This window comes from Passer montanus, unplaced genomic scaffold, assembly GCF_014805655.1.
Source record: "Passer montanus isolate IOZ18808 unplaced genomic scaffold, ASM1480565v1 scaffold50, whole genome shotgun sequence".
Classification (NCBI taxonomy): Eukaryota; Metazoa; Chordata; class Aves; order Passeriformes; family Passeridae; genus Passer; species Passer montanus.
Window position 1 is genome coordinate 2,152,139 of NW_024369930.1, and position 27,608 is coordinate 2,179,746.

The window sequence follows — 27,608 nt, forward strand, 5'->3', positions numbered from 1 at the left end:
ACAACTTTGACACAAATTCACTTAAGTGTCAACATAATAGGTTAAAGCTACATGTGATGTGATGCATGCATTCAGACATTGTCATCACTGTGCAATCCATGATACAAGTCTAAGCCAGCACGGTGTAATTTTTAGTCACTTAGCTGCAAGAAATTAAAATGTATATGAATTTTCCTTATTATTAAGTTCTATTTGCTGGCTTTAGCAGCAGTGGAATGAAAGAAAATTGATTCCTAGGTTACATAAATCTTCTGAATTGGATATGATTGTGGTTTCAAATACCTGCTAATTTAGGACCCCTTTTGGTCTGTATCCATTTTCACACATTTAATAGGCAACGTCATGTTTTAATTTCCTACATTATTTTAGGATATTTCCTTCACACTTAAATAATTTATAGCCCAAAGCTGTTTTAGTGACTCATGTCACTAGTTTCTTAATTTCCAAGTTAAATGGGCCTTCATATTGCTCCAAATAACCCATTTCCAAGAATCATTATCAGAACAAGAACAGTTTGTCCCCAGTCTGCAGACAGCAGAGAGTGTCTTTGCAACCTTGTTCCAATCTAATAGCTGGCCCATTTTGCTTTGGTTATTCCTACTATTTACTCTTCTACCATTTTAAACTGACATGTAATTTCAGAGAATTGCTCAGCTTCTTCATTTGATAACTCTTATTTCAAAAGTATTTTTTCAACATTCTGTAGGGGTAGACTAACCCTACAGAGTGCATGGAAAGTTATTTCATCCAAATTGCTTTCCTGGGTCAAGAAATTACTTCAGTACAGTTTAAGAAGTGTGTTGTTTTTCTGCTACTCATCTCAAATGGTAAATTTCTCTATATAAGGTTGTCTTGAAATTTCACAAAGTATCCCTGCTCAGTATGAGGTCATATCCGTGTCTAATATACAGCTGTGGCTGAGATGGGTGAGACCATGGCTTAAAGTCCTGTTCAGTATGAGGGAGCATGAGGAAAATAAACTATCTTGCCTGACTTGAGGTAGATGTGTTTGATCACCAGTTGTTTATGTATCCCCAATCTGTTGCCAGTTCACAAAGATGCAGCAAGCAGTTCCAACAACAATTTTACCCTAACCAAGCAAGCTGGAGCAGCTCTTGCTTTTAATGCCAGCAAACACTTCATAAAACAAGGAAAACTGGCATTTGGGGCACTTTGAGATTGGAGCACTTGAAACACAAGGCTACTGAGAGTGAAGGGCAGCCAAGCTTGTGCCAAAAGACACTGTGTGAGATGACCAGTCTGTTGGTCATCAGAAAATTACACACAGCAGATAGGGGCTTGCATCTTTTTGAGAAGAGTCAGTGGGATGCTTTCAGCCTTTTTTGTCACCCAGAGTTTCTCAGAAGATGGACAGTTAAAAGAACAATGTTTTTCAAGTAATTAGAGACCAGTTGTGGAAACTTAATCCTGAATCCATACTTGAAGGTGTTTTTCCCTTCTTCTGTTTGGTTCACAAACAGACCTGTAGTTCCTCATGTGTTTTGACACGGTATTTCTATTTCTAGACAGAAACTGGAAAAGGAGAACATGTACAATTTATTGACCAGGAGAAAGTGCTGGTTGAGTCTGTTCTTTCCTCCATATGAACCGTAGAACTGTAAAGTCAACTTTTTAAAATTTAAGTCTTAAAAAACATCCATTCACTGTAGAAGAATGTCTGGAGTGGCTGAGAGTCCTGGATTGTTATTTAGTAGCACCTGACTGATTGAGTAGCACTGATTGATAGGTCTTGTGTGAATGATCTATCTTCCCTATATTAAGTTTTAACAAAGCATCTTCTCTGTTGTCTGCTGAAAAAAATACTTTTCTGAAAGATTAAGTGAAATCATATGCCTTGCAAGCTTTCCTCCTATTAATTTTAATACTATATTTTCTTCATACTAAGGCATGGCTTACACGTTTTTCTTGATTCTAAAGGTCTTTTTTCTAACTGGGTCCATCAGCCAAAGCATAAGCAAATACATATTTTTGCCATGCTAATAGTGATTTTTAAAAGTAGAAATGAAAAGATGGAGCTGAAAGGTGGGATCAGTGCTAACCTCCATTTTATTGAATCAGCAATACTTTTCCAAAAAGGCATAAAGGTTGAATTAGTCATGTCCAAACATCATACTGCTGAATTTTTTTATTCTTCCTGTAAACCATGCAGAGTACAAAAGATATCTACCTAATGATTATAATTGTTTTTTGGGAAATCCTGGTCCTACGCCAGGTATAAAATTATCCACTTTCTTGGAACCTGAAATAATTACTGTAAGCAGTTGAGAATTTTTCCAGCTCATTTATATATTATTCACTGGAATGATTGACCTGAAATTTTGCTCATGTCAGAGCCTGTAAAACAGGCAGTTTAACAGAATCACTCAGAGGCAGCGTTAACACCACATTTCAAACTACTAAATGTGACATATGTACCCATTAACACCCATTCCAAGTAGAGAACATTTCATCTCATGGAGGGAACTACCAGCTAAAATAGGATTAACAGATGAAAATTAAATCAAACCACAACAATAGCTTTTTATAATAGGAAAATCTGTGTCCTATTTCAGAGAAAACAGTCCAAATTAGGGTTTTAAACCTTCATTTAATATTTCTATTCTTCATAGTTAAATGGCTGAGCAGCCCAGATATAATGATATTGCAGTCCTTAGAAAGTGCCAAGCACCCGATAAACTGTGTAAAGAGTTTATAGAAATAGGGCTGGAGGGGTTGAAGGGATATCCCTTATCCCAGAGAGAGGCCAAATGAAGGTGTGTAATGACCTTCTGTGAAGTTTTGTCTCTTTCATCTGCTGAGGCCTGAAGAATCTTTTCTCTAAAAATATAAGGCTTTAAGAATAATATGCAATTGGCAGCAAGAGCTTGCCTTTGACAAGTACTTTAAAAGTTTTTCAAGCTTTCTAAGAGTTTCTAAAAGTTTATTATTGGGTTGGTTGGGATTGGGGTTGTTTGGGGGGCATCGCTTAAGAGCCAGAGAATAATATGCAAAAGCAAAGGGCAAGGAAGCAATGAAACATAGCTCTTCCACACTCTGGGTACTTAATATTCAAATAAGGAAAAATGAAAAGTGCCTTCACCTGCGTTCCTATTCAGACAAACATTGTGGATTTCTGTAAAGCAAGACTGCACATTGTAGCTTCAGGCACCTGTGTGATACCAGATGACAATATCTAATCTTTGGACCCAAGTGAATCCACATGAAACTGTTCAAATGCTACAGACCAAAGCACTTCCTGCCAGAACTTTGCTGTCAAAATCTGTGGACTAAAGAATTTTCTAGCATAGGCAGATGTAAGAAGAAGCTCTGTAACTCAGAATTAACCTGCCTTAATACCATAATTAAAAGTAAAATTAAAACTAAGTATAATGCAATAGTTGCCTATCCTTTATGTGGATATGAACCAAATTGACCAAGCAAGGTGGAAATTGTTCTGACATTTTCAGGATTTCACAGAGCTTACGTAGACTGATAAGAATAGAGGAGCAGCACAGTGAAATCTGACTTTCTTGCTAAAGTTTCTAAGACAATATTTGCATGTATTCAAAGAGAAAGGGCAATACTGCAAATGAGTGTGCAGACTAGCTTTTTTGAATATAAGAGCATAGAACTTGTTCTATCTTTCCACATAGAGTAGAAAAATAACCATGGTTATACTAACTCTTAGGGAAAATATTGCATGGCAGGAAGCATTGCCACATCATCGGAACTCCAAAGTTTTGTATATAACTGGAGAAACTCAGAGGTCTAGATGTATCTGTAAAAATCCCGACATGTAGAAAATGTGGGTGTCTCACAAGTTATGAGATGATCTCTGTATCCTGACAGATTCTGAATATGTCACGAAACCAGCTGTAAATCTATTTGTGGATTTCATTTCTTGTAAGAAACTGACACCATGATTCATTACTTTCATAGAGCAGACAGGGAAAAAAAAAAAGAGTATAACATAAAACTTTAGAATTTTTAAAATCCAGTAATGAATCTAAACTTGGATGCATTATAACCATTCACTAAGTGAAGTGATCTTATGGGAAAAAAACCATCGATATGGAAAATTATGTGAATTGGTAAAAACAGTAGAAAAACTAAAAATACAGCATACTGAATGTGTAATCAGGATACAGCTGTTTCAAAGCTATGCATTGATTATAAATAGATGAAGCAAAACTTCTAACCCATTTTAAATGCTTGATTAAAGCTTTTCTGGATTGAACAGAATTCTAGGTTCTTACTGGTATTAGAAATCCACCAGTAAAGATATAAGAAATTACTTCAGACACTAGTTTTTACAGCTAAGTCAGTAGAAAGAAAAAATCCTAGATATGAAAGATCCTTTCAGGACACATATGTTATGGTGGAGATATATGCTACACTAAGTAAATTCATGCCTAAGGGAAGAACTGAAGATTCTGTGCTGGAACAATATTGTTTTGGCTCCCATGGACTTTGCAGATGTGTTTGTCCCCCATTTGTACTCACCTGTTAGGCATTTGTCATGCTGTGGCACAAAAAAAAAAAAAAAAAAAAAAAAGCCAACAAAACAACCTAACCTAAAGGAACCCTCAGAATTCCAAACAGAAAACACTGAGAGACATACAGGTCATGCAAACACAATGAGAACTGAGGTAATGAATCCGTTTGGGACAGGCATATGAGAGAGCCACAATTCAGGCTGTTAAATATAGGGCAACTGGCAATAATATGTTATAACAGAGAGTTTGGCCTCTTGTCTCTGAAATGCCACTCTTGCCCAGCATTTCTCAGCAGCATTTTGCTGACATGTGGTGACAGGCGTAGGAATTCACTCACAGCACCACCAGCTGAAAGTGATAGAGCAACCACTGCACGCAGCCACCCCAGCTGGCTGTCTCTCTGGAAAAAACATGTGTGCCTTTCTTCCAGGTGAGATATTGAGAGTATTGGCTAATAACACTATGATTTTAATTTTTTTCTTTGTATTTACATCCAAGAAGGCAGCCTATGATCAATGTATAGAGTTCTGGAATATAGCTAAAGAATAATTTTATCTGAAAACAAAGTAGACTGACAGATTCCACTTCTGGATGTAGGTAATAGTGGAACAAAGGAGATTAAAAGAGTTGAAATGATTAAAAAGTTATGTTACAACTTGATTTACCAGTGAAGGATCACCATGGAGAATAAAGATTCCTTATCCAATTCCTTGGGATTGCCCAAGGATCGATGATATGAGAATTGCTTCATTTATTGCTTCCAGTTCAAATTACTCACCTGTTTTTGCAATATATTTGAGGAGCTTCCTGGTCCCACATCAGGCAGCATGCAGTGTTCTTCACCTCACCAAAAATATTATTCAGTTAGTCAGACATAAAAAATATTGATTACCAGTTTAAAGCAAGACACTGTTGGGGCTCTGGCTCTTATTAAAATTCCAGTTAGATACTTGTGTAATTTATTTTCAAAGAAGAATATTTTTTAACTACTTACATAGAAAATTCACAGTTCAGCAAAATAACATAAAACCTCATTAAGTTTTCATAGAAACATAACTTTGCAAAGCATTATTTTCTATCTTCAGTATACATGCTCAGTAGGTTGAAATAGATGAAACACGAAAATAGCAGATGTATTATAGGACATTTAGAAAAAAAAAATCCCCAAATCTCTATTAATATTCCCAGACAATTGTGTTATTCAATATGAGAATAGCTACTCTATTGTTCCTGTATTAATTACTATGTGTAATGTCACTGTGTCCTTTTTCCTTTGTATTTCTCAACTTGCAAAATGCAAAATGCTGGATGATTTGTTCATGTAGTGCAGTAATGTCCAAAACACAAAATAAAGCAATCTGAAGTAAAACTAACATATGGTATACTAACACTAAATGGTATTAAATTAGATTAAGGCATCTCTCATCAAATTATGTTCATTAAAATTCTATCCATGTAGTAAGAGAGCTCCAGATGGGTAGGAGCAGTTGAGAAATATAATGCATAGCTGTGTTATGTCTGAAGAGGGGTGGGGATATTCTCTGTGGCTATAGGCTGCGTGCTTACATATCTTTGTAAACTCTTCTCCTCAAAATCACCTAATGCAAAGAACATTTCATAAGGAATATGAGGAAGGCCCACTGGGGCTTTCATTTTTACAAGATTATTGTGTAAAATATTTCAGATGAGTAACTGGTTTTCTGCCACTTAATCAAAAAAGCAGTGTTAACCATCCTATCCCAGTCTTCTTTTTTCCTTTAGGCTGTTGATTTGAACTCTTAACATGACTGGAGAAAAAATATGGTGGTGTACTATTTGGTTTAGAGCATGTTATTCTCAATGAAAACAAACTTCATCTGCAAAATATGATAAAGCAATATTTGAATATAAAAGTATAGAAGTGAAAGTGTTTGCAGCATGTGATTTTGATAAATTACATTTTTTTTCTCAATGTCAGTGGTACTGATGTCTTACAAGTTTTTGGTAACCAAATGTTCCTGCCCTGTACAGCAAGGTCTGCTAATCACCGACCTGCAGAAAGTTCTGTCTCCACTGGCTCATCAGCCAGTAGCTTTGGCAGTGGATACAGCATGGATAGCGAAGGCAGCAGCAGTGCCACAGGAGAGAATAATCTATTTCCCATCCCAAGAATGTAAGGTTTTTCTGTTCATATATTGTATCCTCCGTGCACAATTTATAGCACTTTCACTGTGCCAGTCCTCTTCTTATGTAGTTTCCTCTGCAGGCTTGAGTTGTGCAGTAGAATAGGAGATAAAGGGGAGAATTCCCCAGAGTTTTATTCTGCTTTGTTGAGCATCGAATTGTTAAAAACCAATCAAACCTCTGCCCCAATTTTGTGAATTTCTTCCTGTCATGTAGGAGATGTGCTGGTCTCAGCCTTTGATGAAAGTATGTAGAGATGAGCTTAGCTTATGTTTTAAAAGTACAACTATTGTAGGATTGAGAAAGCTTAGTTTAAGTTTTCAGATTTTCCTCCCTCTGTAAAGAGATGTTACTAGTGCAAGAGGAATTTATATTCTGGATACAGCCCAGCTTTTCCCAAGTTTTTAGAAGTTTCAGAAGAATTTCTCAGTTCTTGGATGGAAAAAGCTTTTTGGTACAGAGTCCCTGTAGGAATTATCAAGCTACTATCAGTGTAATGATCCTATAAAATGATTTAATTTTCCAAATTTTTAACCCAGTTAAGTACTCCAAAGAGATAAGTTTTGTCAGGATTTTTTCTCCTCCTCTGTCAGCATGCACCATAATTTATCAATTTCATTTATATTCCCTAATAGGACGAAGTAATTTCTGATCAGCTTAGTGATTCTGGACTGAAAAAAATTTACAGATTGACTGTCCTCAAAATACTAGTTGGTGGTCACTGTTCATTCATTGTCTGCAATAGTTGTTCAATATTTTCTCTGGAAAAAAAAAATGTTTGTTTTTCCCTTGAAGGTGTGAATGATTAGTCACAAAAGATATAAGCTTCCTAGAAAAAAATTAAAGAAGTGAAAATTCTCTAGAAGTGTGCTATTTCTGAGTATTTATCATTTTAATAAATAAAGCTCAATGGTATTTGTCTACATCTTGTTAGTAACTAAAGGGAAAATAGAGATAAATCTAAAACTTCAATCTCACCTTCAGAATCTAGGAGGGTTATATGAGCTTAGATTGTAGGGTGCCAATTGTTTGATTTGTATTGGATTTTTCACTCATGTTGTTCTAGGCTAAAAGGGGAAAAAATACTGTCTTTGACAACATCAAAAGAAAAATAAAAATATTGGGCTGTCATTCCTAGTGAGAAAAGCAAAGATACATAAAATCTTTGTGCACAATATCACAAGATGGAGTTCTCAATAGAAATTTTCAGTTCACACATGCCAAATTTGAATCCAAATAACATCATTTACTGTGTATTGACTAGCAATATGACAGTACCTACAGTTACTTGCTATTTGGCTGACAGCCTCATTGGTCCCTTAAGCCTGAAATCAGCCCTGCTTCTACTGAAAAGCAGGAGGAAGCCTCCACAGCTTCAGATTTTCTCTTATGAAAATTCGTTCTCATGAATTATCCTTAATTAAATAAAATATAATTTTATAAATATATATTTATTTCCACATCTCTTTTTTTTTTTGTAAGGCCACACTACTTTTTTTTTTTTTATTATGGCATTTTAAAGTAAGTTATTTATATGCTTACAGAGTCTTTAAAATTACACAGGAAATTTTTACAGACAGGACCTGCTTCATTTTTCATGTTAGCTTCTCAGGGCTTGTAAGGAAAATGAATGACAAAATAACTGTTTACCATCAGATCATTAATGGTGAGAATGTTTAAAATAGATAACTGTTTCCATTTTTAATTCTGTATAAGAATTCTTATTTATCTGAATATAGGTATAATTGAAATTCTGCTCATCATTTGCATTCACTCTGGCTTGATAATGACTTCAGGGACTCTAAACTTGTACACTAATTCAGCAAATCCATAAGACCACAGCATACAATTTGGATGTGAAGTATTAAGAAGGCTAAATATTTTTAAATATCTTGGCATTTAAATTCCTTTTTGGGTATAAGCTCTCTGCTTAGACTAAGTTTCTGGTCTATCAATAGAAATTGTGGATATGCTGAGTTTTAAATTCTTTGTTTTAGTCCAAGTGCTTTTAACCATCGCAACAATTAGTCTTGAAGCAAAATAATATAATTAAATAGTGACACCATGGGAATTGTTAGATGAGGTACCTAATTAGAATATTTGCCAATATTAAGAAGCTATAACTATAAAGGGAAATTAATAATTATATACAGTTACATAAATCTGAATATATCTTGTAAAGTCTTCCTAATTTGTTGGGTTTTGTTTAAAGTTTCCTATTATCCAGTTGTAAAATTCTTGAAAGCTACTCATGTTCTTATCTCTGATAAAGACCAGATTCTCTATGCCTTTGTGTTGTGTAACCCTTTATAGTAGTACATTAGCTGTAAAATAAAATTTATTTAGAATGCAAAGGTGAAAAACAATTGAATGATGTGTGATAAATATGACCCTTGGGACAAATAATTCTTGTACCATATCTGTAATGATTTATGAAGCATTATCTACAGAAGAAAGAAATAACAGTTAAACCTGGATATAAAATCACTTGAAAAACTGTGATTTTATACTAATTTTTTAGTTCCCTGTAAATTTTGACAACTTCAGACATCACGTTTGCTTCTCACACGTAGACACATCTCTACTCACAGGCAGAAAAGAACAGTGCTGACCGTTTAGCCCCCAGGGAATCACTGAAAATAATGCAACTGAAGATAATACCTTATAGTCTCTGTCACAGCACTAAGAGTCTTAATGCAAAAAGAAAACTAGAAGCACAAATGTTTTAGAGTGATTGTGATCATGCCTTTGAGCTTACAAAAAGTATATTTAAAAATAGCCTATATTTTACCTAACTTTCATTGGGTAAAAATAGACATTAAGATTCTAATGCAGGTTCTTTCTACATAAAATGCAGGAAAATAGTGAACTCTAGGGCATGATTTATTCCACTCTCTTCAAGATTAATGTTAAGTTTTCAGATTTGTTTCTTAGATTATGCCAAATCTAAACTATAAAGTAAAGCAATAATTTAAGTAGATGATAACCACAAGTATGCCTTACCTTTGAAGTAATGGTATGGTAGACCAAATATCAATTTTTATGACTGCTTATTATATATTTCACTGTTGACTATAACAAGATAAAGTGAGGAAAGAAGATATGCAGCCCCAGACTGATGTGGGGCAGGTAGCATACATCCTGTAAGAATGTACAGGCTTAGCAAGGTGTAATTGCAGTGGCTTTCAAAAGAGAAAAAAGATAATATTATTAAAAGAACCAAGCTTCATTGGCTTAGATGGATCATTGTTTTAGCTCTTATCTTTATATGGTTTTATTGACAACAACAACCGTATCTTTTCACAGAGGGAAGATGAGCCAGAATGGACAAGAACCAGTAAAGCAGTCGGGAGTAGGAGTAACTGATTCAGAAGGTAATAAGAAATACAAACAGCTCTACAGTGGTACCTCATCTTTTTAGGAAGGATGTGCCTATTTCTTTGACTTGTCATGCTATGAAAAATTAGTCTACGCTCTCCTTGTATTGTAGATTAAAATCCTGACCTTCATTTTCTCCAGGGGCTCTTTACACAGAATGCCAGTGTAATGAGTCTTCAGTTTAAATGAGAATGGTGTCCTACCTGTATATTTAAAGTAATTAAATAGTTAGATTACAATTAATAATATATAATAATATCTGTGTTCTGATGTTCATTGCTTTTCAAATGAAATATAAAAAGTATGGAGCTGACTCAATACTCAGTGGATTCAAAGAATATGTCTAATGCCTGTCAGGCTCTATTTTTATAACATTTCAGAATATTTACTTCATAAATGAATTATTAATATTAGTGTTTATATAAAACATTAATTTAAAATAAAATATTAGCTGAGCAGGTTTGACTGCTGCATTTAATGCAGATGAACTGTAATTAAACATTTATTGGATTGGGGAATTCTGAGTGATTTCTTTTTGGTATTAATGTGGTGCTGAGAAAGAAGAAGACGTAATATTGGAGCTGGAAGGCACCTGACAGAATGACTTTCAAAATTTCATAGGGAATATGATTATCGTTTTTATGGAAAACATGAAAATGGAGAGTGTTTTGTACTGAAGGAACACATTATGAAAATTTCATTTCCTTTTACATATAAGGTATATTCTTTCAAGTGTATGTTTATGTTGACCTCAAATATAAAACTTAATTATCATGACCATAATTTTATTATTAAAATAAGACCTTTTTCATTTAGATTTAGATTTCACTGAAACTTTGAGTATTAATTAATTCATAAATTTAAATTTATAAATATAATTGAAAATTTGATCTTAAGTTTAGTAATTTTAAAAAAATCAACATTTTACAGGTTTCTAGAATCTCTATATGTGAGAAAGTAATTGCTGTTTCCATAATTGAGCTAAAAGCAGTCTAACGTTCCACGGAGCTGAAGAATCAAATTAGAATTTACGGGTATATCTGTAAAGTTCTCTTTTCCAAAACAAGAATTCTTCCTCATGTGTATGCATTTTACTAAAAATTTCCATACATAGTACTCATTAAAAAAATACTTAATAATTTGCTTTATCAAATATCATATACTTTGATAATCTTCCTATCAAAATTGAATTTTTCAATAATATATTTAAGCATTTTAAAATAGTATATTTAAGCATTTTTAGAAAGAGTATATCTAAGCATGTAAAAAAATCTGGTTTTTAAAAGAGAAATGGTGTGATGAAAATGGGAAATTGGGAATTTTTCATTTTTATTTTGTCATGATGATTTTTATACAGAATTATAATTGTAAAAAATACTTTTTCATGATTTTGTTCATTATAAATTGTCCCTTAAGTTATGTCTTGGATCCTAAATTTCAGAGCCTACAAATACAAAATATTTTCACTTCTTATTGGTATTATTAATTAACCCCAAACCCAAACAAATACAAGTAATAATAAACCAAACAATACCCAAAACACCTTTTGAAACATTCTGAAAGATGTGTATGTAACATTTGGTCTGAAATTACCTTTCCAAAGTTATATTTCTTCTTGTCTTCAAAATTTTCAAATTACTCAAGAACTGCAATTCCCTAATTTTCACTTACAATGCAATTCACCTCTGCTACCTTGGGAGCTCTAAGTGTTACAACTCTTTGTGTGATCAAATGACTGGTTCTCATTGAGTGGTTTTTGCCATTGAGAGAGGCTGGTGCAGTCAGCCTGGATTTTAGTGTCTGATATCTAGCTGACTAAGAGGGGAAATCTCAGTGTCCAAGGAGAAATTAAACGAAAAGGTGGAAAACAATTCAAACTTGAGTTTCAGCATGTATATGTGATTATCTTTTGGGAAAGTGTTTCAGAATTTCGAGGAACTCAATATTAACTGAGAATTACTTCAGCATTACAGATTTGTTGTGGCATTCTTTTTATAGATTAAAAAAATAGAATGAACATCTTAAAATCAAGATTTTCTTTGGTTCACTTACCTTTGTTGGGAATCAGATGAGCTCTGAAGTGGAAGCAAATATTCATTCCCACTTTTCATTAACTAGAGATCTCCTATAGATCACAGTTTATTCTTATTTGCAAATAATGACTTAGAGTTACATTTAAAACTTTTTAATACTGGTAGTCTTTTTTTTACATTTTGAGATATTCTTAGGGTATAACTTCTAGAGACTAACCTCTAAAGAGACTAACTCAAGCTGTAAAAAGTAGCCTTGGGTTAGGCTCTTTAAAATGGGGAAGAATAAATTTGGTTGATTGAACATGAAGATCTACTGCTATGTGAAATATTTTAGTCATCCAAGTCATTCACACAGGCCTGACAAATGTGGCAGGGGACTCAGAGGATCTTTAAGACCAATAGCTGCAGGCAAAGCAAGGTGAGATCCTCAAATGACAGCGAGAAAAGGTTTCTGGGTGGCTGAAACAAAACTGTAGCAACAGGGTTTGAGTTCAGCTCATGGGGATATGAAAACAAAATTTAGGCATTTACATAAGGGAAAAAAATTCTCATTTTGTAATTGTTTGCCAACTTGTATTAATGTTTGTTTTTTTTTTTTTGGGAATAGTTGTTGTGCTTTTATCATATATCAGCATAGTTTTAATGAAATATCCAGGGAAAAAATTCTCATTTTGTAATTGTTTGCCGACTTGTATTAATGCTTTTTTTTTTGGGAATAGTTGTGCTTTTATCATATATCAGCATAGTTTTAAGTAAATCCGGGAAAACAGTGCTATTTACTTTGCCAACATAACCAAATGGTCAATATAAACAACTGTGATACTGTCTATGATAATATTTGCTTCTCTGAATATATTATCTTCTCATATTCTGTATTTTTGTATTACTTAATAATGTAAAAAAAATCAGAGTTTTGTTCTTAGACACTGTATTAGTTGTTTTTATGATATGCATTGTTGCATGCTATCTTACTCTGGGCATTCTGCCCTGAGCAGATGAAATACTTCATCTTCTTAAGCTTCAGTAAATCTTATTATACATATTGTGGTCTTTATCAAGTTATGCAAGCCAATTTCTGTATTTGTTTCAGAAAGTGCAATATATCTTGTTCAAAGATTTCTTATTACCTGGTTAGTGTATTACAGACATTATTAAAAAAAAAAAAAAAAAAACCAAAACAACAATTTCATCCATGTAAAGATTGAAACTAACAATTAAAAGCACATGATTAATATCTTGATTCAGTTGTAGATCATGATTGGTCTATCTGTCCTATGAAGTTGCTCAGCCAATAGGCTCCAGATGGTATTTTCCACCTACCAACATTTATTCATTTAAAAAAATATATGAGGAAAATTTTTTCCATACATTTTAAAAGTGTGAATTTGCTAGGTAATCCCAAGATGCCATTACTTCTAATAGGAGAGAGATATATAGGTGTAAATAGCATTGTCATGGAAATGTTATTTCTCCTGTTGAAGATTATGTATGCATGCAAAATATCATTCTCCAATCATTCCTCAATCCTCAAGTATTGAAATTCATCTCAAGCAAAGACTCTTTTAGGAGTATGTCAGGGTTTTTTTGAATGAATGAGAACTCACAGTGCTTCTGTCATCCTCTGTGGCTGGCGTTATTGTTGTGAGGATTTTTAGTTAGAAAATTTTAATCTTTCTGTAGGAGGAGTGTTACACCTCAGCCAAATCTTCCAAGAGAGTGGGGTTTTTTTACCTTTCTTTTTTTATTATTACCCTCCAGTCCATATCCTGAATACCAAAATCTTCTGTTCAATGTTTAGCCATGCCTCAATGCTTCACCTTTTGACCTTTCCAGTGGTCCTTTGAGCCTCATAATTACACTCATATTTTGAGTGTAGTTAAACAAAGTTCTCTGAGTAAGAAACTGTCTCCTTCTACAGATGATTGAACCTGAACAGAATTTCTCAGAATTTTCTAGTAAAGGCCCAGTAAATATATTTCCATAGAACAACAGATAGAACAGATATGTACTATTTCAAAATCTAAAGCTGCACACATACTTACTAAATTTCTACAAAATTGTATTAAAGAGATAAGTTCTCATTTAGAATAACCTTTGGTGAACTCTTGCAGGAGTTTTCCTTTTTTAATTTTTTTTTGTCATGCTAGTAATTTGGCTAAGTTAGAGATTAAAGGAAATAAAAACAACAAAAAGCAAGCACAACAACAAGACCCAAACATATTCTGTGATTATATTTTAACAAATTCTACAGTACTGTGGGTTTAATTTCAACTATTCAGAGTAGTCTAAGATTAAAAAAAACCACCTTTTTTCCTTAGTTTTTGGGCTCTATGGTTTATCAGCCAAAATGATAAACTAAGAAATTCAGAGTGGTTTAATTTCTTATTACTGTATTTCAATAATTTAGGCAGTCTAATCTTTATTTATGACAAAAATTGTTGAAATTCTCCAGAAACCTTAAAGTATGCTAGGAAGTCATTCTAATAAGATTTTGGAAAGGTGTATGACCCTCTGAATGGAAATAATTTGACTTTTAAATGTTCCTTTATAGCTTTCTGAACCATTCTAGTGAAATTTTCATCCATCCTTTCTGCACAGAATAGACCCTGGAGCAAATTGTCTTGCAAACTGTTTCACACTGCTTCTCCTAAAGAAGAGCAACCAGGAGTGATAAATGGATTAGCTCATTTGAGTAAAACAAGGCATGAAACAAACTGACAGAATAGGCACAGCTAACCAATGCCATATTATTCTTCATAGTAATTAAAACTCAGAAAAAAAGAATACATTTTTACTTGCTCTTAAATTAGGCTAAAGTAACACTCTTTAAACCACAAGACTCATTGTACTATTACTGACAACAAGCTGAGGGCTTGCTGCATCTCACACCTTAAAAAATAGCATTTTTTTTCTTTTAAATCCAAAGGTTGAAATATCGGAAGTACAATATTAGTCCTTGGATGTTCAATATTAGTTCATAGTTCATTAGTTATGTTCAATATTAGTCCATAAGGATCTTCAGAGAAAAATGCCCTAATATTGGACCTTCAAAGAGAAAGTTATAAGAGGAGAAAAAAGGCTGTTAATAAAGTTATTAACAGATAATTATGACAGAGTTACTGAGATTTTCAAATGCTTTTGTATATGCATAAATCTATACTTTGATATCTGGTTTGTCCAGGCTAAAAGCAGGAGGTTTACTGCAGGTGAGAAATTTTCTTGCATTAGAATGATCAGAAGAGAGCACCTTTCCTATGGAGACAGGCTGAGAGAGTTGGGGTTGTCCAGCCTGGAGAACAAAAGCCTCTGGGGAAATCTTGTAGCCTTGAAATAGATTAAGGGGACTTGCAATAAAAGGAAAAAACTTTTTACCGCGACCTACAGTGACAATGTTTTTAAACTGAGAGTAGATTTAGATCAATATATGAGACACTGGATCAGGTTTCCCAGAGAAGTGATGGATGCCCTAACCCTGGAAGCGTTCAAGGCCAGGTTGAACACTGGGGGCTTGAGCAACCTGATCTAGTGGAAGGTGTCCCTACCATGGGGTGGGGTTGGAAGCAGATGATCTTTAAAGATCCCTTCCAACCCAAACCATTTTGTGACTCTTTGCTATGAAAGTGTTGACAAAGAATTTTGATAGGCTCAAAACACAAAATGCAAATATGCCTGCTTGGTGTGAGTGGTGTTCTGGGAGCTGCTGTCCACTCAGGTGTTTGACAATTACAGCAGTAAAAACATTTCTGTCCTTCAGCAGTGATTTCTTCTGTACCTTGATTAGGAGCATCAGGCACCCACATTTCACACACTTCATCCAGTGTTTTGTTTTGAACAGATAGGTCAGTAACTCTGTGACAGGAAAATTCCACTTTCTTCTTAGTTTAGTTTCTTCTGCTTGTTTCAACTACTGAAGCAACATCAGAATGTCACATGTAAGTATTGGCTAGCAAGAATCTGAGAACTGTTCTTTCCAAGGAAAATTACAAGTATCATTACCTAGCGTACAACTGCTCATTTCTATATTTATGTCAGGAAGTGACTGAATAGACAGAGGAACTGTGAATTCACATGCTGGAGTAGTCTTCAATTTACCTACAGGTCATAAACTAGTACATATTTATTTTTCTTTAATTTAATTAAATTGAACGAAACTGAATACGAACTTGAAAACATGAACTTGGAACATGAAACTGAACCATCTTCTGTAACATGATTCCTGACTCCTAGCAGTATAAATAACAGTATATAGAGCAGCAATAAATGACCAAGTCAGAAGCAGTGACTTTCACCATGGTGTAGAATAGTTCTGTTTCTGGACCAAGGCTTAAACCAATTCTTTTTAAGATCTTTTTAGATTGGTATCTCAAAACCACAGGAAGCATCATCTATTTAGGTCAAATAGTATATTTGACATTTGCTCCCTTCCCAACAACTTAAATAATTCTGGATTTTTGTACATTTAATCCTAACATATACCAAAATGTATAAGAACCTGGAAAAAGTCTGGAATTGCAAGCATTTTTTTGAATCAACAGAATCTTTTACTGACTGAGTATGAGACTCTTGACTTGATTCTAATGGATATTGACCCATGGATATAAAGAGAAATACAGGCAATCTGAAAGTTACCAACATTTTATCAACAGTCAGATTACCACTGACTTGAACAGTGGTTGAATTGTATTTTTTAGTTTTGAGTTCATGTTATGTACATAGCAAAATAAGTTGCTGCACGTTCTCATTGTTTTTCCTCAAGAGTAATATAAACATGTTAATCTATTTTAAAAAACACATTCTTAGTGTCTGTAATACCTGCTTTTATAGTCATATTGTCCTTCTGATTTACATGTAGAAAACAAGGTTTTTTTCAAAATAAAATATTATTTATTAAAATGTGATTCTTTCCCTGGAAGATATCTAATTGAAAGAAGAAGAATTGCCAAACTTCTCTATTATCCCTATAAATAAAAAAGCTAAAATTCAATCTGACTTTGTTTAAACTGTCTTTAATATAAAATCAGAACCTTGCTTTCTGCCATCACCTTCTAGCAAGGGTCTGCCATCTACTACTCGACAGCATAATTTTAATCAATGCCAACAAAATTTAAAGCAGAAAATAGCAGCAAGGGTAATTTCTCACATGAGCAGCTGCTACATTACAGAGCAAAAAAAAGGACATAAAGGAATAGAAAACAAGTGCTGAGAGTGCTTGCAGATATCCAGTCATATGCTGATTTTAAGAATTTAAAAGATCAGAAATACTTTTCTGTCACAAGGGATCCTTAAGCAATGAGTCAGGCCTATGCACTGACAGTAGTCCTTATCCTCTCTCGTTTTTTTAAAAAGAAGTCTATATTTTATACATGTCCCCTTAAGCTAGGAATAGACTTACTACTAATGCCTAAAACCCAAACTTTAAAAACTGAGTCAAGATAAACATCAGCAGCCTTATAAACCTAAGTATTATCAGCTTCCTCTTTAACCTCTGAGAAGTATTCTTTTATCTATCCCCAATTGCCCCCACATTCTAATTTCCCACCTGGCTCTCCAGTAATAATTGGAGCAATTAGTTCTGCCTTCCTGAGGTATTTGCCAGTATAATCCAGCTGGTTTTCCTAAAAAGAAGCAGAAAGAATTTAAATAAGAAAAAAGTTTATAGCCAGAGATAAAAAAAAATAGAGAAAAAGAAGGACAAGTTCTGTGTTCTTGAATCCACATCACAAACAACATTGATTTACAGTGCTACAAATCAGCCTATTTCTGAACTGTCACTGTAAAGTGTCATCAAAAGAAAAGTAAATAATCCAGGGAAACAATGCTTAACTAGTAGCTGGTCTACAGTTTCTTCAGTTCTGAGTTCTGTATGAACTTTGACTAAAAGGCGATTAGCCCTTAAATTATGTCTCAAGATAATTCTAAAACAAAATTATTTTTTTAAGTTTTAATTTTAAAAATTCTGCTTTTCTGATGAGATCTGTTTAAATTTTTTAAAAAATTACTAAGAAGACAAATGAAACAACAAAATATCTGAAAAGCACAAGTATTTATTCAGAAAACCAAAATATCACACCTTTGAAGTGATACTTCAGTAATCACTTGGAAAGTTTATTTCTTTGCTTAATATTATTAATCACTTTTATTGGCCTAGCTCTTAAATACATTTCTGTAACATAAAGCTTCTTGGAACTTTCAGAAAGCTTCTTTTGGTGACTTCTTGGAGTTGCAGTGAGCTCAGAGAGTTTGAGCTTGGAATCAGAATGCTAGTAATTCCATCAAAAAATCTGATAAATATATATCATTTAATTTCAGAATAAAAAAATTGCAGAATTCTAGAACCTATCTCTTTAATAAGATGTCCTTATAAAGGAAATCTGATTTAATACTACCTGGCACATTTAGTATAAATAACCAGTTAATAATGAAGACTGTCAACACTGGAAAGCAAGCAGAGGGATCCCCCCCAAAATAGAGGGTGAAGGTGCTGGAGTGTGATTAACTGAACCTGAGCCGTGTCTGAAGAAGGGCTGCTTCAGCTAGAGAGAAATTTAAAATAGAAATAGAGTCACCATCCATGATTAATGTTCATTTATGATCAGTAAAAGTCAGGTTGAAGCATTAATGTGTTAGAAGGTAAATTGCCAAATCCTAAATGGTTTCCCCTCTGTCATTAAACTGAAACTAGGACTTAAAAAGTAGAGCTTTTAGATGTCAGTTTCATGGAAAATTCAGGTGATGTCTTCTTTTTAGCACTATGATTAGGATCTGTAATTTTGTGCATGCACTGAGGGAAAAATGTAAGTAAAATAGATCTGTTCTAAAGTCAATAATATTCAATACTCAAATGCATATAGACTATTCAGTAGTAGGAATGGTGTTAAGGGGGCTTCAAAAGGTCATCCCAATTATTCAAGGCACAATATTGTTCCTAAAAGGCTTTTTTAACTTGCACCAAAAATTCTTAGTATTGATAGAGATGTCACAGCTTCATTACTCTGTTCTATTGATTGATTAACAGTAATATGTTTTTCCTATGTTCTAGTCCAGTTGCTTGATGAAATTAATACTCAAGGTCAGAAATAAGAAGCCAAATCCAAGAGCTTCCATTCACAAATATAGCATATTTTATCAAGCACTTCCTGTAAATAGATTAATTTAGGCTTGCCTCCAAATGATAACACAGCCATTCCTATGGAATAGTTCTGTGTCAGAACTTCACTTTTGCTGTATTTATTTGAAAGGTTACAAAAACCCAAAACCAAGATTATTGTAACCTGTTTCTATACTAGACACTCCTTTGCATGTCCTTAATGTCTTAAGACTCTTATTTTTTTTAGGATAATTTATAATTTACTTAGAAATTAAACTATTATGCTAGGAATTCAGAAAACAGGTTTTTTGTTTACCCTCGCATATTCTTGAATACAATCCCTTTTTTTGGACTGATACTCAAACTGTTATTTTGGAATGCTGTTTAAATGCAGATAAATCTAGAGCATTTCCAGGTGGGATCACATGGCAAGCTAAAATTAAACTTCAGCTGATCTTCATTTTAGCATGTGAGAGTCCTTAAAATTATTGGACTGTAAATTATGTTACAAGAGAGAAGGCTTTAAAAATCAGTGCATTAGAATGAATATAAATCTTTCTTAAGATGGCAATGCCTGGATACATCCAAGTCTTGTGGTAGAGTGTGCTTTCATGTCTATAGCTAGAAACTCCTGCTTTGTCCCTACTTAATTTTCAGATTAATATGCTTTCTATAATGTTCATTATTACATCCTATGATAGTAGTGTTACAGGCTTGCAGCTTTAATGAAATGTGTTGTCCACTGCTGCAGTATGTGAATAATGGCTTGTCTGTTATGGAAAAGCTTTGGTATGTGTATTTCTTATAAAGAATTCCTATCAGTTTGTCCTGTGAAGGCATTTGCAATTACCTTACGCTATTATATGTTGGTCTTGCTTTTTGTGCATTATTTATTCTGACATTGATAGGCAATGACTAGGAGGGAATCAAATGGACAGAAGACTAGACAAATCTAGTAAAAAGTAGTGTACTCTCTGTAGAAGTTGACACAAATGTTTATTTATCCTTATCTGCAAAGGGATTCAGGGTCATCAAGCATAGGTGTATTCTGCTGTTTCAAATACTTCATTTTTCTGCCTCAAACCAGTTACTGTTTCAGAAAGTTGTGGGTATCCCATAGATTCTTAATCAAATCTGCCATTCCAGATCAGCCAGTCCTTTTCCTTAGGTTAGGAGCCATAAGATTATAATGAAAATTTAAAGCATTTATTTTAGATTCCTTATCTAATATTTAAGTGGGTCATATCAGATGAGATTAGTGCTCCAAATGGTCTGGGTTTGCACGTGTGTTAATGCCATCCATTGCAGAAGTCTTTATTTTCTGAAAACACCCTTTGGTATGGTTTATTTCTGTCATACCTTCTTCTTTAATAAATTCCTTCTTTTTTATTTTTTTGTCTGCCATATTGGCTTTGCACTCTGTCTGACTGCGATGTGATAACAACGTGACTGAGTTTGCATGCCTGGGAAAACGCACAAATCTTCTGGAGATCAGCTGGTTCAAACATCTGATACATATACCTGCCTTCATGTTTCACACCACTGTAGTACCTTACCAGTCCACATTCTTTTCAGAAGCCTGCTAACATTCTGTCTACAATAATTAGTCAGTTTGGGTGATTTACTAGTCCCATGTGTAACTTGCATCAATGCCTGCTGAGTGTGCTTTGGATTCTTGCTGTTTCCTCCCACTGCTCATCCAATATCTATAACATTATTCACCAGCCTCCTGGTTGCCTTGGCTGAGCCTGGCTGTGTGTTTGGCTTTTTAGAAACACATTCATATTCACAGAACACTCTGTTATATTCTTGAAGGAATTGGATTCCCACTAATATGAGTGCAATTATTTGCTTTTTCTATAAGCTGTGCCCTTCTGACTAGTCTGATAGTCTGAAAAGTTCCTTTTTCTTGGCAAGTAAAAGAGAGAAAAGGGGATCTTTCCACCCTGTCTCTGGACATTTGTGAGACTAACAGAAAAGATACCTTATCTCATTGCTTATATGTTGGTTTTAAGACTATTTTGGGTTTCATTTATATTTTAAAGCAGATCGAATTCTCTGACTCTATAGAGACACATTTTCCCCATCATTTTTATGTTTCAAAAAGTGAAGCCTACACAATAACTGTGCTGAGTATCTTCCTTCCTACTTGGTGCATCCTTTTCAAACACGTCCATAAAGCAAAGTTATCTAAATTCCTGTATAATTGTAATACAGACTGTTATGATTCAGAAACTATCAGTGTAACAATAGGTTTTTAAAGCCCATGATAAATCTATACATGAAAGCTGCCATTTCCAAAGAAAGGAATCTAAACAGTGTTAGAAAAAGAATAAAATAAAAATAACATGAGATTTTTTTTCCTGTTGGTGAAATTTTGGACACAAAAGGAACTTTCACAGCAATAGTTAAACAGAATTTAGGAAGCAGATCCTAGGAGATGCTCTTCATCTCTCCTAGCAAACACACCTTACCTAGCTGTTGTTCCACTGATTAAAAGAGCTACTCCAGATATACAAAATTATAGAAAGAAAATGATATATTGAAGACACTCACCTTCAGAAAATGGGTATACTTGGAAAAATCCTGAAGCATGAGAAATAGATTTTTACAATTTGTCTTCAGTAGTGGAGACAATGCCAAAGCATACTGTTTTCCAACAGCAACCAGAAAGGCAGCATGAGTGAGGCAAAGCCAGTTTTTCTAACAACATTTCTCATTCTCTGGAAAAAACCCCAGCAACTAATGTGTCACTGTACACTGCTTTTTTTCCCCAGATTCTTGAAATTGTCTTGTTGAATCTACCTTGTTTTATGCAAGTACAGATCTATCAAGGAGGAAAGGAAAAAAGGCCATAACCTTTCCATAAATGTCTCATTATTTTGGATATGTGCCTTCTCACATTATAAGGAAAAAACCACTCTGATATCACAGCTACATCCAACTATAATATGACAAATCATTTCCCTCTTTATTGGCAGCATTTACTGCCCTCAGGTTAGTTGTTCTGAATAAAATTCCAAAATTAAATATTGCTGTTTTCTTGTTGAACAAAGCTGACTAATTTGTTTCAAGTACAATTTTCTGCCACTGGCTAAAGATTCTAAATTGAAGACAGCTTGAAAAATGGATATAATAGGAAGTGATGCAAATCCTGAAAGAAAGAACACCCACACAAACAACAAACACATCTTTTTTTCTCTGCCCCTCTCTGGGATCAACTGAAGATGTGGGTACATATTTAAAGCACTGACCAAAGGTAATAATTATGCCAATTTCTGCTATCATTTTTGAGTAAAAAGTTCTTTCTTGAGGATACTATGTCTGTTATGATCATGAATTCAAGTAAAAATAGAAATCAGATCTTTTGTATGCATTTTGTGATCTACATTATTATTTTTATGTTAATAATCCGAATTACACGATAGCAGATTTTTTTTTTCATAAAAAAAGGTCCTAAAAATTATCTGAGCAGATTTCCTAAAGAATTTACAAGATTTGATGAAGTTTTAACTGTTTAATTAAAACAATCCAAACAAATTTTAGAAAGGGATGAATAAAATTGGCATCTTCCTTAGTTTCCTAATGAATCATTTGAATTAATAACCTGATCTTTACAATGCCTTCTAATGGCAAAATGAGATTTCCAATACATTCTCAACTGACTGAAGTGGTTTAAGCACTTTGTTTTATGGTACCAAGTTACCTTTGATGGTTAGCCAAGGAACTTCAAGGTTTCCACATCATTTGAAATCAGCGTAAGTAGGAAGATGGAGCTTCTATCAGAAAACTTAGATAATGCACACTCGGAATTCTGTCCTTCCATATGTTCTGATGGCCTTTAAATATCTCTAGTGAAGGTGACTCCACACTCTCTCTGGGCAATCTGTTCACTGCTTGGTCACTCACAAAATAAAGTACTTCCTCTGTTCTGATGGAACTTGCTGTGCATGAGTTTCTGCCTGTTGCTCTTCTCCTTTTGCTTGGCACCACTGAACAGAGCTCAGTCCATCCTGCTATCACCATCCCTTCAGATACTGATAGACACTAGCGAGGTCTTCTCTCAGTCATCTCTTCTCAAAGCTGGATAGGCCGTCCTTTTGCACTAGCGAGGTCTTCTCTCAGTCATCTCTTCTCAAAGCTGGATAGGCCCAATTCTCACAGCTTTTCCTCATGAGAGGAAATAATTTTTATAGCCCTTTGATGGACCTGCTCCAGGATCTCCATGTCTCTCTTGTACTGAGGAGCTCAGAACTAAGACCAGCACAGCATATGTGGCCTTACAAGAGCTGAGTAGATGGGCCAGAGCACCTTTCTCAGCCTGCTGGCAATGAATGCTCTTCCACTGGCCTTCATGGCACAAGGGCACACGTGCAGAGCTAATTGCCCACCAGGACTCCCAGGTCGTTCTCTGCGGAGCTGCCTTCTAGCAGGTGTGATCTGTGCTCTTCCCCAGGTGCAGGGCCCTGCATTTGCCTGCAATGAATTCCAGAAGGTTCTTCTCTGCCCAGCTCTCCAGCCGTCGAGGTCCATCTGAAGGGCTGCACAGCCCTCGGGGTATTGGCCACTCCTCCCAGCCATGTGTCATCAGTGAACCTGCTGGGAAGTATCTACCCCTCCATCTAAGTTATAAATTGAACAAGATTGGACCCAGTATCCCTTTTAGGATATCACTTGTTGCAGGTTTTCATCCAGGTCTCTGTGCCACTGATCAAAACCCCTTGAGCTCTACTGTTCAGCCACTTCTCATCCATCTCACTGTCCACTTGTCCAGCCTTCGCTTAATGACTCTGTCTATGAGGATATCATGGGAGATAGCATCAAAAGCCTTACTGAAGTCTGGTAAGCAACATTCCACTGCTCTCCCCTCACCTATCCAGACAGGTTTTGGAATTCAAGTGATGATTGCTTGTGACAGGACTGCCTTCAGTGAGTTGAAGGAAGTTTTACCGTTGGAATTCAGTATTGCCCCATTTAAGTGCTGCAATAAATTCTGAAATAAATTAATATATTTAATTGCATTGTGCAGGAAACATTGCTTCACTTCTGTATGAATTATATGATATTTATACATGATCATGACACACACTGATGACATACACAGCCAAATAGATGTAGTGACCTGGATGAATAATATTTAACAGTTTAGGTCAGGGTGTACTTCATAAAAGTAATGGAAATTTCAGCAGCCAAATATTGGCATGAGAGAAGACAGATCACACAATGAGAAACTTTCAAGTACATGAAAAATACAGGAGTGATGTTGGAGAATGCAGTAAAATTACATTTGAAGCATTTAGATGACTGAGCAACTAAAGTTCTGCAAATGATCCCTGAAGGTAGGAAATCTGTCCACTGAGCAAATCTGAACTAAGACTCAACAGCTTTTACTTGATTAGTTAGAGTAGAAACATTTTTGTCCTGCTCTATAGGTGATCTTTAACTCCCCAGGTTATCGCAGGGCTGATTCACTGTACTGTATTTATTTTAAATAAGCAGAACTATATTTCAGAAAGTTGCTTACATAAATGTACAGAATCCTTTGTGACACAAACTTTTTGAAAGTCAGATAGCCTGTCTTGTCTTCAGAGAAATAGCCAAACCGTGTAATTTTTTTGCTCCTCTAGTTGTTTTCTGCACTCATGCTGGTGGCATTTTTTGTGTATTTTTTTCCTTTTTTATTGAAGTAAATTGTGAAAGGGAAGGTAGGATCTATGAATCATTTCAAGAGGAAAATTTGAATAATGCTGCATGGTAGGATCAAAACCATTATCAGCAATTTGAAATTAACTTACATAACTAACTTCATGAAATTGAGCCCAAATATTTAGACTTGATTTAGACACAACAAGAAAATGCTTTGTGCTGAGGCAAGGTAGATTCCTAGGATTAAGTCTACTTCAATGATATATGTACTTACATTTGAACAAATGAACATACACATACATTAGAATGCCTCTTGTGGGGCTTTATCTTATGGGAACTTCCTTCCCTGACAGTGTCTTGGGTATTTCACTGCATTCTTTAAGTCCTGACAACATGTGTGCATGTATATATACATATTTGTACACATATATAAGTTATTGAATCTCAGATAGATATATACATACATATGGACATGCAAAATATTATAAATTAATATTTTTTTACATACCTATTTAGAAATAAAAAACAAACCTGTGTTCTGAATGAAATGCTTCATCTGTGTCTGTGGGGCTCTTCATTATTCAAAATACTGCTTTTTTTCATTGCCTTTTATTATCTGGAGAATGAACATCACTGTTTTAACTGCAATGAATAACAAAAAAAGATAAGACCTGTGTTGCACAGTGGCTCTGATATAAAAAGGCCACAAATCCTATTAATATTCAGTTTTACAATTGACTTTTACCTGTCAATTACAATGGTCTTCCTTATTATAAACATTTACAATAATTTGATAGTTAGTGATTTCACTGGAAATTTCTTTTGAATCTGAAATAGAGGATAAGGAAAATTATGATCTGACATTTGATATTTTGTAAGCAGGATCTGCTTAAGTAGTTTGAGCTTTTTGTTGAATAAAAAAAAAGTTTTATTTCAGTCTCTTACTCATTCTGTTTCTATGTTAATTACCTAATTAAAAACTTAGAGTTTGTCTACTATACATAAGAAACCCTAATTCAATATCTTTTTACAGCTGGGACCTCTGAAATAGGTAATACAGTGAGGAATTTCATAATGGGAATTAGGGAAGGATCAGCCACTTTAAAAAATTTATAATCAGTGCAACGAAATAACCATTATGAAGGTACAATTGATCTGACCTATTTTAGAGATCTATTTGCAAGTAAGACCAACTGCATTCTAGATGAGCAATCCCACATATGAAGACAGCAACGCTCAGACAGATGAATCCTAGCAGCAGGGTTACTTAATGTCCAACAGATGTTAGGTGACAGTCACTGTAAAACATTACAAGAAGTAACTTTTAAGCACATTTAACTTTATTTGACAAAAATGTTAATTTGATTTGGTCTGAAGTTCTAAAACCACTGCTGTTCTCAACACTAAGTGCAATTACCATTTGGAGTGTTAAGTTCCATAATTATCTTGAACTAACAAGAAGCACAAGATGATGTCAATTTGGTTTTTCTGTTTTATTTGTTAGAAAAGGCTCTAATTAGGGCATGAAAAATAGGGGAGAAGTTTGGGTTAACAGTTCACTCAGATGCAACATAACCATTTTGAAATCATAGACATATAATTGTTATAGAGAATCAGGATGAACACTGAAGCAGGTCAAAAATCTACCAATTTTGTGCATCAGTAGATAGCAAGTACTAATTCTATTTTAATTGCATTTATATAATTTATTATTTACAGTGCTCAAAATTCAGTGTTTCTAACCAGTCTGACAGGGCTGCTTTTGTTTTGTTTTGGTTTTGTTTGTTTATTTTATTGATTTTTTGGGGATGTTTGTTTGTTTATTTGTTTGATTGTCTTTGTTGGTTGGTTGGTTAGTTTTTTAAGTAGGTAAAAGGAATTTTGCCAGGATTAGTGATCAATTTAACAATAAGTTTCTCTTTTGGTTCCTCTTGAGGAAAACCCCAGACTAGTCCTCTCTTCTTTCTACCTTTCAAATCTCCCTGGAAAAATTTAAAAAAATGAATCCAGCACTGTAGAGATGATATCCTGTAGAATTCTTCCATAGATTGATTTATTAACACAAATCTCATTAGAAAGACGTAGGAACATTCCTGATTCACTGTATCTTGAGTTCTGTAGATCTACAGTTACTCCTATTGCCTCCTAGGTTTTATTTTTGTCTCTCAGAGGAGTTGGTTGTATTTTCTGAAAGAATTTCACCTGCAAAAGATGTCAGCAGACAGCAGGTTCTCTTGTTGACCTGTGACAAGCCTGGCAAGAAGCTCTGGGTGCCTAAAGAGATCAGATGTGCTCTTCTCTGAATCCTGAACCTCTGTGGAGATAGTGGGTCTGTCTCTGCTCACTTCACTGTAGTTCACCAAGAATTGTACCAGACAGAGTTAAAATCTGTTATAATCTCGACGGGAAAGTCACAACAAAAAACACAAGTAGATTATATTAAAACACAATACATAGAATTAGTAACTTCTTCCTTTTTTTAGACAGTGTCCCTAATATCATCATCAATGACAGTTCAATCTCTCTCAGATTTGAACTATATATATATCATCATATAATTTTAGAATTAGGCCTTAGGAGAGGCATGAAAAGAATATCAACAGGTCAGGAAAGTTCACTCTCAAATACTTCAGTGATTTCTTCAGGGCTCAAAACTGACCAGTATTTAGACTTTTAACTCACTGTTGGCTAATGGAAGGAAGAAAAGTATCCTTCACCAGCTGGGAAGGTGGAAGTTAATGAATTCTGGGGGATCCTAGGGGAACAAAGATGAAACTGGATAATAGGCATAAAGGTAATGTGGGA

At 34.5% G+C, this 27,608-nt stretch overlaps 1 protein-coding gene and 1 long non-coding RNA gene across 8 annotated transcripts in view; one reads left to right on the top strand and one right to left on the bottom strand.

Annotated features, from left to right (window-relative positions):
* LOC120509246 overlaps positions 1-22,997 on the bottom strand; it is a 29,376-nt gene extending 6,379 nt beyond the window's left edge. For 2 of the 4 annotated variants that reach the window (XR_005629205.1, XR_005629204.1), the window contains exons 1-4: positions 22,864-22,997; positions 15,843-17,685; positions 12,090-12,162; positions 5,275-5,339 (exon numbers count right to left, since the gene is read on the bottom strand). This is a non-coding gene — a long non-coding RNA (uncharacterized LOC120509246). Of the gene's footprint in view, positions 1-5,274; positions 5,340-12,089; positions 12,163-15,842; positions 17,686-21,713; positions 21,744-22,863 lie in introns of all 4 variants that reach the window. The other 2 variants (XR_005629207.1, XR_005629206.1) reach the window with 2 other exon arrangements.
* PCLO (piccolo presynaptic cytomatrix protein) overlaps positions 1-27,608 on the top strand; it is a 325,587-nt gene that overhangs the window by 270,726 nt on the left and 27,253 nt on the right. For all 4 annotated transcript variants that reach the window (XM_039723653.1, XM_039723648.1, XM_039723650.1 and 1 more), the window contains exons 22-23: positions 6,507-6,648; positions 9,966-10,033. In XM_039723653.1, the coding sequence (XP_039579587.1) occupies positions 6,507-6,648; positions 9,966-10,033 (210 nt within the window). The remainder of the gene's footprint in view (positions 1-6,506; positions 6,649-9,965; positions 10,034-27,608) is intronic.